The sequence below is a fragment of the Falco biarmicus genome, assembly GCF_023638135.1.
Source record: "Falco biarmicus isolate bFalBia1 chromosome 13 unlocalized genomic scaffold, bFalBia1.pri SUPER_13_unloc_1, whole genome shotgun sequence".
NCBI lineage: Eukaryota > Metazoa > Chordata > Aves > Falconiformes > Falconidae > Falco > Falco biarmicus.
In genome coordinates, this window is record NW_026611656.1 from 304,082 (window position 1) to 317,596 (window position 13,515).

The window sequence follows — 13,515 nt, forward strand, 5'->3', positions numbered from 1 at the left end:
TTCCTGCTCCTTTTGTCCCCCCCGCGGCCACCGTCCTCTCCCGCGTCACGTGCCCAGGCCCGCTTCCGGCCTCACTGCGGCTTCCCGCCCGCAGCCAATGACCGCCGGAACGGCGGGCGCTTCCACCAATGGCCGCGCGGGGAGGTTGGGCGCTGCCTTCCCTTGGGCCAATGGGGATAGGGAAGGGGCGGGCCGTCCCCGCCCCCTCCCCGCGCCAATGGGGCCGGGCCGGGCGCGGGCGGTGCGGGAGGCGCAGCCGAGGGAAGATGGCGGAGGAGGAGAAGCTGCCCGCGGGCTGGGAGAAGCGCATGAGCCGCAGCTCCGGTACGAGCAGCGGCCACCGGGAGGGGCTGGGGGGTGGCCGCCCCCGCGGTGCTGCGCCTTCTTGGGGGCCCGGGGTTGGGCCCAGGTCGGGGTGCGGCCTGGTGGGCCCGGCCTGGGCCTCGGAGGGGGGTGGGGAGCCGCGCTGGGGGTGGGGATGTCTGTGGGGGTTGGGCTGCGGGGCTGCTGTGCCTGAGGGCGTCGTGGGCCTCGGCCGGGGGGCGGAGCGGCTGCTGGGGGCAGGGGGGCGCTCCTTGTGTGGTAGGGGGGGCTGGGCCTTCCAGCGGGGTCTGGCCTCCTCTTCCAGGCTCGAAAGGTTCCTGGGAGGCCGCGTTCTCTAGCTGGGCTGTTCCTGTCGCTCGCCTGAGGGGAGGCCGTGAGGCTGGTGGGGTAGAGGAGTTTGTGAGGGCCCTTCTTTGTCAGAACCAGCTCACCTGAAGCATCCTGGAGCCGTGGCCGTCCGGTGTTAGGTCCAGGCTCTTGGCTGGAATCGCAGCTGGGACACGGGCCCCTTTGCTTCCCCCCGCCCAGCTGGGCTGTTGCAGCCCCTCACTCTGCTTTGGCTTTTTACCTGAGCCTGCTCCACTCCCAACATTCAGCGGAGAGCTTTGGGCTGAAGGATTCCCCCCCGTCCAGTTGGGCTGTTGCAGCCCCTCACCTTGCTTTGGCTTTTTACCTGAGCCTGCTCCGCTCCCAACATTCAGCGGAGAGCTTTGGGCTGAAGGTTTCCCCCCCGTCCAGTTGGGCTGTTGCAGCCCCTCACCTTGCTTTGGCTTTTTACCTGAGCCTGCTCCGCTCCTCGCTTCAGCAGAGAGCTTTGGGCTGAAGGATTCCCTAGAAGGAAGCAGAAATCACCTCGGTCCGTGCTGTGAGTTATAGCAGGTAAATGCACGCGCGGCTCTGAGCGCTGCAAGGCCTTGGAACCGCAGAATTACCCAGCTCTAACGCTGAATGTGTTGAGAGGGGACTCCACAGGAGCTTCATTCTCCACTACCCGGAGAAAATACAGATCTCTTGTGCAGGAAGGTCTTCTTTTCTGGTAGAAAAAAAAGGGGGTTTTTGGAAGGAAGGGTCTGCGCCATACAAAGATGTGATCTTTGCTGCCAGTAGCCACGTTTGCTGCGGGATGCGCTTAACGGAGAGGCTCTGTGCTGCTTCCCCCTTGTAAACAGGACACAAGAGAAACAGGGTCTTGTCCCTCAGCCAGAAACCCAGCGCTGCCCACCCTCCTGGCAGCGGCAGGGTGCTGCCTGGGGGTGTTGGTGGTTTCTGGCTGTGTCAGTGGGTGTTTTGTCGCTAATCCAGGCGAGCCGCGTGAGTTGGAAAGGCAGCTGGAGCCTGCTTCTGCGTGGGGCTGCTGCTTTGATTAAAGGCGCTTCCTGACGGAAACGCTCGCGTTGGGAATTACGTGGAGTTGTAAAGGCTTCTCTCCCACCTTGGGTGTTTGAGCTGATGGCGTGGATGTGGCCAAGCACGCGCAGAAATCCAGTCTTCCATGCCTTTGGGGTCGAGGAGGGGACGCTGGGGGTCGAGGAGGGGGCGCTGGGGGCCAGGAACATGACACTGGGGGTCGAGGAGGTGATGCTGGGGGTCTGCCAGGAGCTTTTTTTTTTAACCCCAGCCCCCCCCCTCTGTCCACAGGCCGTGTTTATTACTTCAACCACATCACAAATGCCAGCCAGTGGGAACGGCCCAGCGGCAGCGGGAAGAACGGCCAGGGGGAGCCCAGCAAAGTGCGGTGTTCGCATCTCTTGGTGAAACACAACCAGTCCAGAAGACCCTCGTCGTGGAGACAGGAAAAGATCACACGGACCAAAGATGAGGCACTGGAGCTTATAAATGGCAAGTAAATGCAGGAGAAAGAGAGAGAATATGATACTGGCAGGAGAAAGAGAGAGAATATGATACTGTTGGAAGGGGAAAAGTCGTTTTCAGGCTAGAATTGAACCCCGAGACGAGTGGTTGTGTCGTGAACTTGCTATAGCAAAGGGTTTTTTTCAAGCCAAATGGTTTGAACGTGGACTTTTGTGTGGCTCAGCCCACCCGGAGAAACAATTTTGCTGTATGATTCGATGGCATAAAGATAGGTCCCGGCCCAAATGTCTTCCCCTCTGTGTTTTTTTTTTTTTTTTTAATGTTATTTCAGAGGTTTGTTTGTATTTTCTGTGTAAATGTGTATTTTTCTATTAAAAATAAACTTCTTGAAAGATAAACCAGATGTTCTTTAAACATTGCTGTTTATTTAATGCCACTTGACCCCTTGCCCTAATAGCAACTTAGAGTAAGTTCTGATTAACCTCTGCTTGAAATCAAGTTGCTTGTAGGAGGCAATCAACCCTGCACAGGGCTGTACGGGTGATCCGACGGGTTTTTCCCAAATTCCCAAAGCGTTCTGGTTTGTGGTCTGGTCTAGGAGTGAGTGCGCTGCATGCCTTCCGCAATCATAGGCGGTGTTAATTTCAGCAGCCTCGATTATTTTAGTTCATTTGTTTTTCCTTGCAACTCTGGCTGTAGAATTGAATTGATGTCGTGTTTCTTCAGCGTTGAGGTTTTGCTCTTAGCGTGGCAAGTTCGAAGCCCAGCTGTTACTCCTGGCTTTTCCCTTTTAGCATAAGGAATTTGAGGGCTTAAGGTGAGGTTTCAATTAGTGCCGGTGATTAACTGAAACCGAGACCGTGCTCCTTTAGTGGGCAGCTGTGGTTTTTTTCTGGCGGCAAGGACGCCGAGGCTAGCTGGCGCGCTGCGGGCGCGCAGGTTTGTACCGCAGTACTGCGTCTGGTGTATCTTTTACGGCTTCAGCCATGAGGGAGAGAAGGTAGCGAGGGTGTTTTGGCTATCATTAGTCCTAATCAACAATTAATTTAAAGATTTTCTTACTTGCCACCCCTGGGAGGGGAAATTTTGCTCAGTAAAGCAAAGCACCCAGGCGATGACCAGCAGGTGGTATCTGCTCACCACCTTTTGGAAGGGGAGATGAGATGAACTGGCACAGATGGGAATATTTTATTATTTTTATTTTTTTTCGGGGGGGGAGGGGGAATTGTCTCCTTCAGGTGAGGGTGGCTGGAAAAGTGTGACCAGAGGAGGTGAAGTGGGATGCACGCCTAGCGTGGAGATGTGTGTGTGTGCCAAGGGAGTTGAGGCTGGTGTGAAGATAAAAAGATTGCAATATTTCAGCCGAGCTGCACGTTCTTTCTGTCTTCTCCTTCTTCCTATTTTTTTTTAATTATTCTTTTAAGAATAAAAAGTATTCTAGAGCCGTCTCTTGCAGTGACATTCAACTGAAAGGCGAGCACAGAGCGTTCTACGGCTCAGAGGTTAAATGATGCGTGATGCTGGCGTGGCGTTGGTGAATCTTTGTAAGAGGGGGTAATTTCTATTTTTAGAAGGGAAAGTTGTCTTTTTTTCTCTCTAAAAGAGGTGTTCCAGGAGCTTGTGACTGGGTAGGCTTTTTGATACGGAGATATTACCTAAATTGGTTATTTTTAGAAGCCTAAATAATGTTGTTTGGGCTCAACAGTCGTCATCGTTCTTACTTGGTTTGGGTGCTCCGTGGTAGGGTGAGGGAAAGAAACGATTTAAACTTTCCCTTTTTGGAAGGATGAGGTTAAGCTTGGCAGCTTCCGAGCCTTCTCGCTATCAAATAACCCTTGTTCCATAATCCGTCTGTGGGGTCCGAAGAGGAAGGAGTCGTGATTAAAATTTCCTTCGTGTAAACGCCCCGCTTGTGTTGTTGGTAAAGAGAATTAATTTTTGGAGCGGGAATGCCGCTCTCAGAACAACCCAACCCTAACCCCTGTCCTCTCCGCGTTTGTCCCCAATGAACTTTATTCCTGGGAAGGTCACAGGGACCATCAGGTGACGATTAATTATTTTCTGGTGGCTTCTTGAAAATGATTGTTTCTAGAGCAGCTGAAACTTCCCGGGAGGATGGGCGGCTTGGCTCGGCCGCGGCTCCTGACAGTCAGGCGTCGGTGAACTTCCCTGCACAGATGTACCGTACCTGGGGAATGGAATTATAGCGTGGAATTGCCTAAGTAGGTCTCCTTTTTTTGGCATGTTTGGTTTGGAGAGGGGATAACGGCTGAGATCTCCCTCCGAATCTAGCTGGGGCGTTTATACACGAATAAAAACCCGAGAAAGAAATGAGATGAAGGAATTCTTTGTTCCCAGGGGAAAGGGGATGATCCTGAAGATAAATGTTTTCGGGAGGTGAACTTGACTCGATGTCAGATATTCCAGTTGGGTGGTTTGGAAGCCGTTCAGGGAGTCGCAGCGGAGGATGAAACGGGGGTTCGCCCTCCCGCTGGGAGCTGGAGCGCTCGGGGTGCTTTTCCAACCGGCGATAACATCCCAGGGAATGCAGGGTTGGGAGGAAATTCCAGAGCTGAGCCTGACCCTGGTATTCACGGCAGGAAAACCTCCTAGTCCCCTCTGCCCGCTTCATCGAGGGGCAGCTGGGGGTATCCTGCCCTGACGTGTAGCAAAGCCTGCTTCCCAGCTAAACCCTGCGTCTGATCGGTTTCTATCCGTTGTTTCTTGCATTGGTGGTGTTTAATTACTCTTAATTAATTCCCTCCCCGTGCTGACCTCCGAGTGGATTTAGAGAACCCTGCTCTTTACCAGCCTGGTTTTGCACGCTGAGCCAACCAGGCTTTTAGTTTCTGGGAATGTAGGTCATCCCTTCTGCCATTTCTGCTCTTAGCCCTCCTTTGCACTTCAGTTTCAATTAATTTTTCTCGAGCGTGGGTTCATCGTGCTGTGCAATATTCCAGCTGAGCTCTTGGCTGTGCCTTCTACTGGGGCGTTTACTCCTGCCTTTCTCTCTGCTGAAGATACCAGGAGCTTCTCGCTTTTTTAAAGTCACACTGCCTGTTTTGGAGTGCTTTGTCATTCCCTTTTGACGTCCTCCTCTTTCTGATCGAGCCTCTCTGCAGACAGCAGGTTTATTTGGGGGTTTTTTGGTTGTGTTTTTGTGTGTGTGTGTGTTTGTAAATAGGTGCGTGAGTTCACTTGGTGTCGTTGGATCTCGCCGGGTCCTTGGGGTCACGTTTAATATTCTGATCCTCCTGCCAACGGTGCTTCCCCCCCCCCCCCCCGGCTCCAGCTCGTTACTCACGTGTGCCGTTAGCTTCACTCCGTTTCTTGTTGCAAAATCGGTCAGGATTCATCCCAAAGCGCCATCCCTTGGATGCTGCTCTTCCCCAGCACTCCCCATTTCAGCACCATCTGTTGCCATTCTTTTTTTTTTTTTTTTTTTTTGCGCTGATACCCCATGATTTGGTTTCACTTAGCCCTGGAGATTTTTAGGGATACTTTATTAAAACCCAGACAGTGGTTTGTTGCGGTTTGTTTTTGTTTTTTTTACACTAATCTGTGTAATTTATTCCAAACAGCCGAGATCATTTGGGGAAAAGTCTTGTCAACCCCGCTTGACGGAGCCAAAGGTTAGAAACAAGGTGTCTTCTTCTGGTAGAGGTGCTTTGAAACAGCTTCCTTGGCTTTAAAAAAAGCCTTAGGCTTCTTCCAGGAAAACCTTCCCGTAGCTGACAGGCGGGTTTTGCTCTCAGGCTGCTCGCTGGCATAAAATTAGGAAGTTTTAATAACTAAATTCTACTTCAAGGCGTAGCTGGTTTTCTCTGCAAGCTTATGAAACCCTCTTGACCCCTCGGAAAGTGCCGACGTGACCGGTTTGGGATATAAACATCAACGCTCTGATCCTTAAATTTGGGTCCTTCATTACTTTGACATCAGGACGTATCGTAAAGCTGTAATTCCTGATGCTTCTGGGTGCGCTGTTTGACGGGTGCTTGCAGCTCTGCGCAGTTAGATACGTATTTATGGTGCTGCAAATAGGTATTTTTAGGATAAACTCCGTTTTGTCAGCAAGTAGAGTGTTGGTGCTCAAGCAGCTTAGTTTAAGAGGATGAACTGGTACCGGTTTCTTTCCTAAAACTGTCTTCCACCCAGATTAAGAATCCTTTTTTTCTCTTTTTAATGCAGGATAAATAGCCATTGTCTTAAGTTTTGTAAAGTTTTGGACTTGCACGGTAGACTTTTTCCGCCTCCACGCGTGCATCTAAGCAGCAGGTAGGATCCGCGCGCGTTATAATCTCACTTGGTGCTGAGCGCTGGTGTTTTCTGTTGGAGCAGGTTATTAAGGTATTAAGATAATTCAAAAGCTGTAGAAAGTTACATTCAGGGCGCCTGCTTAAAAAAAAAAAAAAAAATTAAAATCTAGGACAAGAGCTAATCAATCTCCTTTTCCCATTTTTTTTTTCTTTTGGTCTGTCCAGCTGGAAAAGCAAACCCAGCCGTCCTGAACACCTTGCTGGATTCCAAAGGTTGAGGCTAGTGGCAGAAAGAGAAGACTGAGTTGGGGAGGAAAAATGGGCTGGAGGGTTTAAAATCCCTTAGTTTTGTCTTGTTAGCGTGAAACTGCGACAAAGGAGTGAATTAAGAAACGGCTAGCCTGCTTTTTCACTTCTGCTGGACACGTCAACCTCCGCTCCGCTCGTTACAGAATGATTTTCTTACCTGCTCCCAGCCCTTGCAGGTATTTCCTCCGCTGGATAAAATTCCCTAGCCTTTAAAACGAGCTGGAAAAATCCTTATTTCCTCATCTTTTTGCATCGTAAACCGCCCTCTCCTTTTTGTGGGAGCGTGCCTCCAAATAATAATGCCTAGCTCTGGAATTAACATGCCTGACCCTCACTTGCGGCTGGAAAAAACCATGCTCAGCCCAATTTTAGGTATTATATATATATATTTATTATTTTTAGAGACTTATCTAGCAAAGTGCAGGCTCTTTATACATGCAGGCTACAGGGCTTGCGCGGGACCCGACCTGAAATAGGAAGCTTGGTGATCAAAAAACCAAAAAAAAATAAACAGAACAGCTTTGAGAGGGGGAAACTGCATTTCTTTTCTGATTTTTTTTCCCATTCATCGGTCGCTTCTCGGTGTTTCTCTTTGAAGGTAGGAGGCTGCTTAGGTCTAAAATGGAAGCCAGGCCTTAGAGATTCTTTCAAAAGGTGACGGGAGGTTTTCTGGAAAGAGGGGCTTGAAAATAAAAGGGTTTCTAGAGAGAATTAAGTTTGTCTGGCTTTACGCAGCCGTCCTCCTGCGGGAACGTTTCTTGCAACTGGTGCTAAATTGCATTTTGGTGGGGGGTGGCAGCGAGTCGGACCCGTGCTGGCTTGGGATTTCAATTAGTGATCCCGCTCCTCTTAACGAAGGAGCCGGAGTCTGGGGAGGCGCGTGGAGCTTTGCGGGATTTTCTGGTCTCGAGGGTCTGTGACGAGCTGCCGGGCGGCACCGAGGGATGTGTCGGGGGCGCTTGTGCTTTGCCCAGCCCCGAGAGCCCTCAGCATCTGTAATGAGTGGCTCTATAATAATTTTAACAAGCTGTTGATTGGAAAAGATGATCTCTCTCTTAATTTATCTTCTTACGAGCTTGGGATGGGGGGATCTGCTGGGTTCAGGACAGGGAGGCGGAGCTGCGAAGACTACAACTTTTTTTTTTTTTTTTAAATACCTTTTAAAAAGCTGTCTTGACAAATAATTCACTCCTCGGGGATTCTTCTGGTGAGGTGAGCTCTTCTGCAATCAAAAACTCATCTTATTTTCGAGCCCGATAAAAAAAAAAAAAACAAAAAAACCCAGTTGATTCTGCCTACTACCCCCTCCCGAAGCACAGGAATTTATTATTTAATAGAAACTTAAATAGAAATGGACTACGGTGCAAAGCTGGAAGAAAACCTGAGACAGGCACTTTTGGGGTGTTATGGACGTTTAATTCTGGCTCTGTTCTTGGGGGGTCTGAAAGCCTCGTTCCGTGTGCGTAGGTTTTGGGGAGCAGGGGGGGGAGGGGGGTTCCCCCCTTTTTGCCTTCCCCCACCTGAATTCTTCCCTTCTTTCCAGGCTACATCCAGAAGATAAAATCGGGAGAAGAGGATTTTGAATCTCTGGCTTCCCAGTTTAGCGACTGCAGCTCGGCCAAAGCGGGAGGCGATCTGGGTGCGTTTGGCAGAGGTAAGCCCAGCTCAGCCCGGCGGCGTGGACGCCGGATCGGGATCACGGGGTCGATCCTGATCTTCCTGGCAGGGGGAAGGGGGGTTTAATAATGCTTCATCACGTAGGGCCGAAGGTAAAAACGGATTTAGATGCCAGGTTAGCCCGCTGTGCGGGAAATGTCGTTGGATGCCTGGAAGTTAAACCAATTAGGAATGCAATGATTAATATTATTCCAGGCTGAGAGGCGATGTTGTGCAAACGCCCTTCGTGAAATTGGCTTTTCCTGCTGGGAAAAAAAAAAAGGATTTTCCAGCTATGCTGACTGGAAATCCGGTGGCGCAGCATAATGAGCGCTGAATCAGGAGGAGGCGGCTAAGCCTGGCTAGCGGCACGGCGGAGAAATGATTCGGCTTTTATTGGCAAGTGATTAACGAGTTGTGGAAATAAGATCAAGTCGCAGCCCACTGAGATAATGGTGCCGGTGAGAGGTTTTGTTACACGGGATTCTCAATGGGTGCAGTGATGGAGCGACAACAAAAGGCCGGTGGATGCTGCGTCGTGAAAGAGATTTGCTGGCGTGGGAGGAAAAAAAAAATCTTTCGGATGGGGAAGTGTAGCACTGAACTTTGTCTTAGGGATGCTTTTTGCCGTAATTTCTGCTAGGAGGAAAATACAAACGTCCCAAGTGCGGCTACAATATTCGGGAAAACAACCCAAAAGCTTTTTCTGACGAGGGTGTCCGTGCGTATTTTGTTTGAAGAGGGTCTAGGAAGGTTCTTGCCGGGGAGGGGGAATGCTGGATTCGTTGATCCCATCCGTATCCCAAAGCGTCGCAGCAGTTGCTTCCTCAAACACATCCACTCAGGCGGGGGGTGGCGAGATTTTATGGATTTTATGGAATGAAGCGTTAATCCTAGGGTGCTGTGCCCGCTGGTTTGGGTTCAGCGGGTGCTCAGCTCATCGTGCTCTTCGGAGACGTAGGGGAAGAGATTGATTTGGGGGGTTTTTTTGGTTTGTTTTTTTTTTTCCTGGCTGCACCAAAATGTAAGGAAATTTTGCAAGAGGCGGTTTCCACTAGATGGCATTGGAACCATGCGTGGTGGCCAAACCCCTGAGCTGTCAGTCCAACCCCCTCTCTACCTCTTTTGAAGCCAAATAAATAGAAAAAAAAAAACAAACCAACCCAAAAAAGTAATTCGTTAGAACTTGGAGGACGGGTTACTTGGGAGGCGAAGCCGTGAAACCATTTCAATCTGTCTTCTGCAAACCCTTCAGCATTGTCAGGTGGCTGGTTGAGGAAGACCACCGTGGTGTAGTGGGGGGGCTGGTACCTCGTCTGATGTAAAGGTTTCAGGTCCTAGTGGAAAATAACCCCCCCAAAAATTCGAGGGAACGACGCTGGCTTTGTCACTGGAGCTCGTGAGCCGCCTCTTCTCGCAATTAATTGAAACGAGAGAAGCGAAACTCTGGAAAGCCGTATGCATCAGGTCACTCCGGTGATAAAACATATTTTATTTTTTTATTTTGGAAGGGGAAAATGCCAAGCTGAAGCTATTACTGATCCCAGAAGGGAGGAATCGAGCATCTTCTGCAGCATCTAACGGCCTCGGTAGAGGAAGAGGGAGGGAGGGAGGGAGGTGCTAAAGAAAAAGATAAATTCTGGAGATGCTGCCGGGCTAGATGCGATGCCTCTGGGATGTGCGGGCTTCGGGGGGGGGCGGGAAGCTTTAATTTGCAAAGAGATTGGCATCTGGCTGTGCTGGGGGGGCACTGTCACCCCCCAGCCTTCGCTGGCAGGGAGGAAGGGTCCCCTCTGTGCTGGGGGGGGGGGCACTGTCAGGTCCCCTCTGTGCTGGGGGGTGGGGCACTGTGACCCCCCAGCCTTCGCTGGCAGGGAGGAAGGGTCTCCTCTGTGCTGGGGGGGGGGCACTGTCAGGTCCCCTCCATGCTGGGGGTGGGGGGGGCACTGTCAGGTCCCCTCTGGGGTGGGGGGGAGGCACTGTCACCCCCCAGCCTTCGCTGGCAGGGAGGAAGGGTCCCCTCTGTGCTGGGGGGGGGGGCACTGTCGGGTCCCCTCCGTCCTGGGGGGGGCACTTTGCGTCTCATCCTGCTGCTGAAGCTTTTGCTGAGAGCCCCCCCGGTGAGACCTGGACCTGCTGGCATCAGTAAAACCTCGTTTGTTGGTTGGTTGTTTTTTTTTTTTTTTTTTTTGGGGGGGGGGGGGGGGCAGTTTCTCTGGTCTGACCTGTGTCACGGGGGAAACTAGTGCCCCCCCTTGGACCCCCCACCCCGTAGCCGGCTGCTGTCTTTCCTCTGGGCTTGAATTTTTTGGCTGAGCCCCTCACTCTGCTCGCTCCTTCCCCCCACCCTGCCGAGCCGCGGGGGGGTCCGCTGGTGAATCTCCCCCGGGGGGGGTGTGGGGGGGTCCCTCCTCCCAGCACCTCCAGCTTTCCCCAGCCTGGATTACTCAGATCTCCTGGAATTCTGTGGCTGGCAGACTGGAGCCCCCGGAAAAGCAATTTTTTATTTAGGTGATGCCATGATCCCTGTGTGCCTTGTCAATTATTTAGCGCCACTTGTAACGAACATCAGTTCCGTTCCCGGCTGCAAGACCGGCCTCCACTTGTGCCAGTGAGTCTGCAAAACAGATTTTTTTTCTCTTCCTTTTGGGTCCACGGCTCTCTGAGTATCTTTCCTCCCTGCAGTTGTGTCTGTAGGATCCGAAAAAAAAAAAAACCCAACACCCAACCCTGTTGAAAAAAGAAAAAAAAAATTCTGCGAACGCGTCGTTTTGCATCATCTTCGGGCAGCAGCTGAAAACAAACCTGCAGATTATTAATTGGTGACTTTGTGGTTTGCCTGGGAGCTTTTTTGGAGGTTTGCTTGTTTAGGAAGATGTTGCGTTTGTTGCCGGGCTTGATTAAACTTTGTGGTGTCTGCTCTCCGCAGGTCAGATGCAGAAACCTTTCGAAGATGCTTCGTTTGCGCTGAGGGCTGGTGAGATGAGCGGCCCCGTGTTCACAGAATCAGGGATCCACATCATCCTACGCACGGAGTGAAGTGCCTTGGTGACCCGTCGAAAGGAAAAGGGCGAGGGGAAGAAAGGAGAGAAAAAAATAAATAAAACGACAACGGAAAAAAAAAAAAAAAAACCAACAACAGGAAAAAAAAAAAAAAGCCAACCACAAAAACAAAACCTACTCCAACCCTGCACTCTCCCAAATGAACTTCATCTCCAATTTAAGAGAAAAAAAAAAAAAAAGCAAAAAAAAAAAAAAAGCTTATTTCATATCTCAGTGTCTTCTGTGGCACCTGCCCCTGTGTTTTGCCCCCCCGCTGAGGTGCATGGTCAGCCCAGGGTGAGACCCCCACCCAAAATAAAGCCAGTAGCGTCTTTCATCAGCAGAGGGAATGTTTAAACCCAACATTTTTGGGGGGGGGGATGCCACAGCCGCTCGAGTCCTGTTGCCGTGTCTCCTTAAGCAGAGGGATGGTGGATGCTAAAGGTCACACACTTCAGTGCTTCCCCCCTCCCCCACCCCACCCCACCCCCCCCAATTATTTATTGCCGCGACGTGCGAACGGCAGGTGCTGGGACGGAACGAACACCCCAACCCCTCTGCATGTTTCTTTCCACTTTTTTTTTTTTTTTTTTTTTTTTTAATTTTTATTTTTTGGAACCAGCCCCAACGCCATTTCGCTCCGCTCTGGGTGGGTTGACCAACCCATTAATTAAAAACCAATTAAACCCGGCGGGTAGCAAACGAGGAGCCAGCTTGTCCGTCCGTAGCTTCCCTTCAACTTCCCTTCTCCCATCCCTCCATCCCTTCCCCACGGTGGCACCGGCAGCTCCCTCTGCTCCTGCCATCGCTTTCAACTCTTGGAAAAACTTGAAGATGCCTTTTTTTTTTTTTTTGGGGGGGGGGGGGGGGGGGAGGGTCTGATGACAAAGAAGAGTTCCTGGCCAGTGGTTGCCACCACAGGCAGATCCGTAGCCGGCCCCAACTCCGTCGCGGTACATAGGATGCTCTGTGCTTCCACAGCCTGGAGTCGCTCCGTAATTTTATTTTTTTTTTATTATTTAGGATGCCATTCTGTAGGACGGACATTATCTTGGATTTTTTTTTTTCTTTTTAACTAGAAAGCTGTTGGGTTTTGGGGGGGTGTGTGTGGGTTTTTGGGGTTTTGGTTTTTTGGTTTTTTTTTTCCTCTGGCTCCTCTTGAATCCCGCTTGTGGTTTAAACACTGTAAGGCGTTGTTTTCCAGTTACGCTGCGTTGCTTCTGTTTAGCAAAATAAAAATGGGGGGGGAATTAAAAAAAATTTAAAAATAAAAATATCCCAGCTTCGGTCCAATGCAAACCAGCTGTATAGTTCCAGCTCTCTTACGCAGAAAATAAAACCCTCTCCAATTAAACATTTCAAGAGCTCTGGTATTGATTATTTCTCCTCCTTTGCCTGTAGAGATCTTGTGGCTTCTATGAGAACAAAAAAACCCCAAACCTCTGCAATATGTGCTGAGCTGGCTCTTGTTTCTGTGGGGTTTTTTGTGGTTTTTTTTTTTTTCTTTTTAAGTCTTAAAATGGAAATGTGGCCGAAGACCAATTTGGAAAAGTTTTTCTGACGCTAGAAGCTGATATCTTTTATCCCCCTTTTTTGTCACTGCGTTCTGCTTTGCATCGAATCAACGCTGGATTTCCTAAGAACTGCTTAAATCCTGGTGGATTGGGGGGGGGTTTTTGTTGTTTTTTTTTTTAATTTTTAAATTTTGAAAGGTTCATCTCGAAAGGTTGATTTTTAAAGGTTCATTTTGAAAGGTTCATTTTAAAACCCGGTGCTTCTAGCGCGGTTTAGGAACTGTTTCCTGCCTCTCCCCGCGTTCTGTGAATTTAAGTGTTCCTTTTCTGGTGTGAAATTGGCCGTTATAGGGAGCGTGGCGGTGGGTTTCCTTTGTTTGTTGTGGGGTTTGGTTGGGTTTTTTTGCTAAAATCTGCCATTTTAGAGCTGGAAAAAGGCACCATCTCCTGCCTCCTCCCTCCAATTACTGGACCATCAAACCCAAACCTCCGAATATCCCTCGCCGTTCTGCTTTTTGTCGGGGAGATGGAAAGCTCCCGCGCAGCAGATCAAAGTTGGTTTCCGTAGCTACACATCAATTTAAAAAAAATAATAATAATTA

At 50.2% G+C, this 13,515-nt stretch overlaps 1 protein-coding gene across 1 annotated transcript; it reads left to right on the forward strand.

The window, feature by feature from the left end:
* Positions 1-169: 169 nt before the first annotated feature.
* Positions 170-12,753, forward strand: PIN1 (peptidylprolyl cis/trans isomerase, NIMA-interacting 1). The gene is made up of 4 exons (XM_056325868.1): positions 170-324; positions 1,963-2,163; positions 8,245-8,355; positions 11,287-12,753. The coding sequence occupies exons 1-4, from the start codon at positions 171-173 to the stop codon at positions 11,394-11,396; spliced, it is 576 nt and encodes a 191-aa protein (XP_056181843.1). The 5' UTR covers position 170; the 3' UTR covers positions 11,397-12,753.
* Positions 12,754-13,515: the final 762 nt, after the last annotated feature.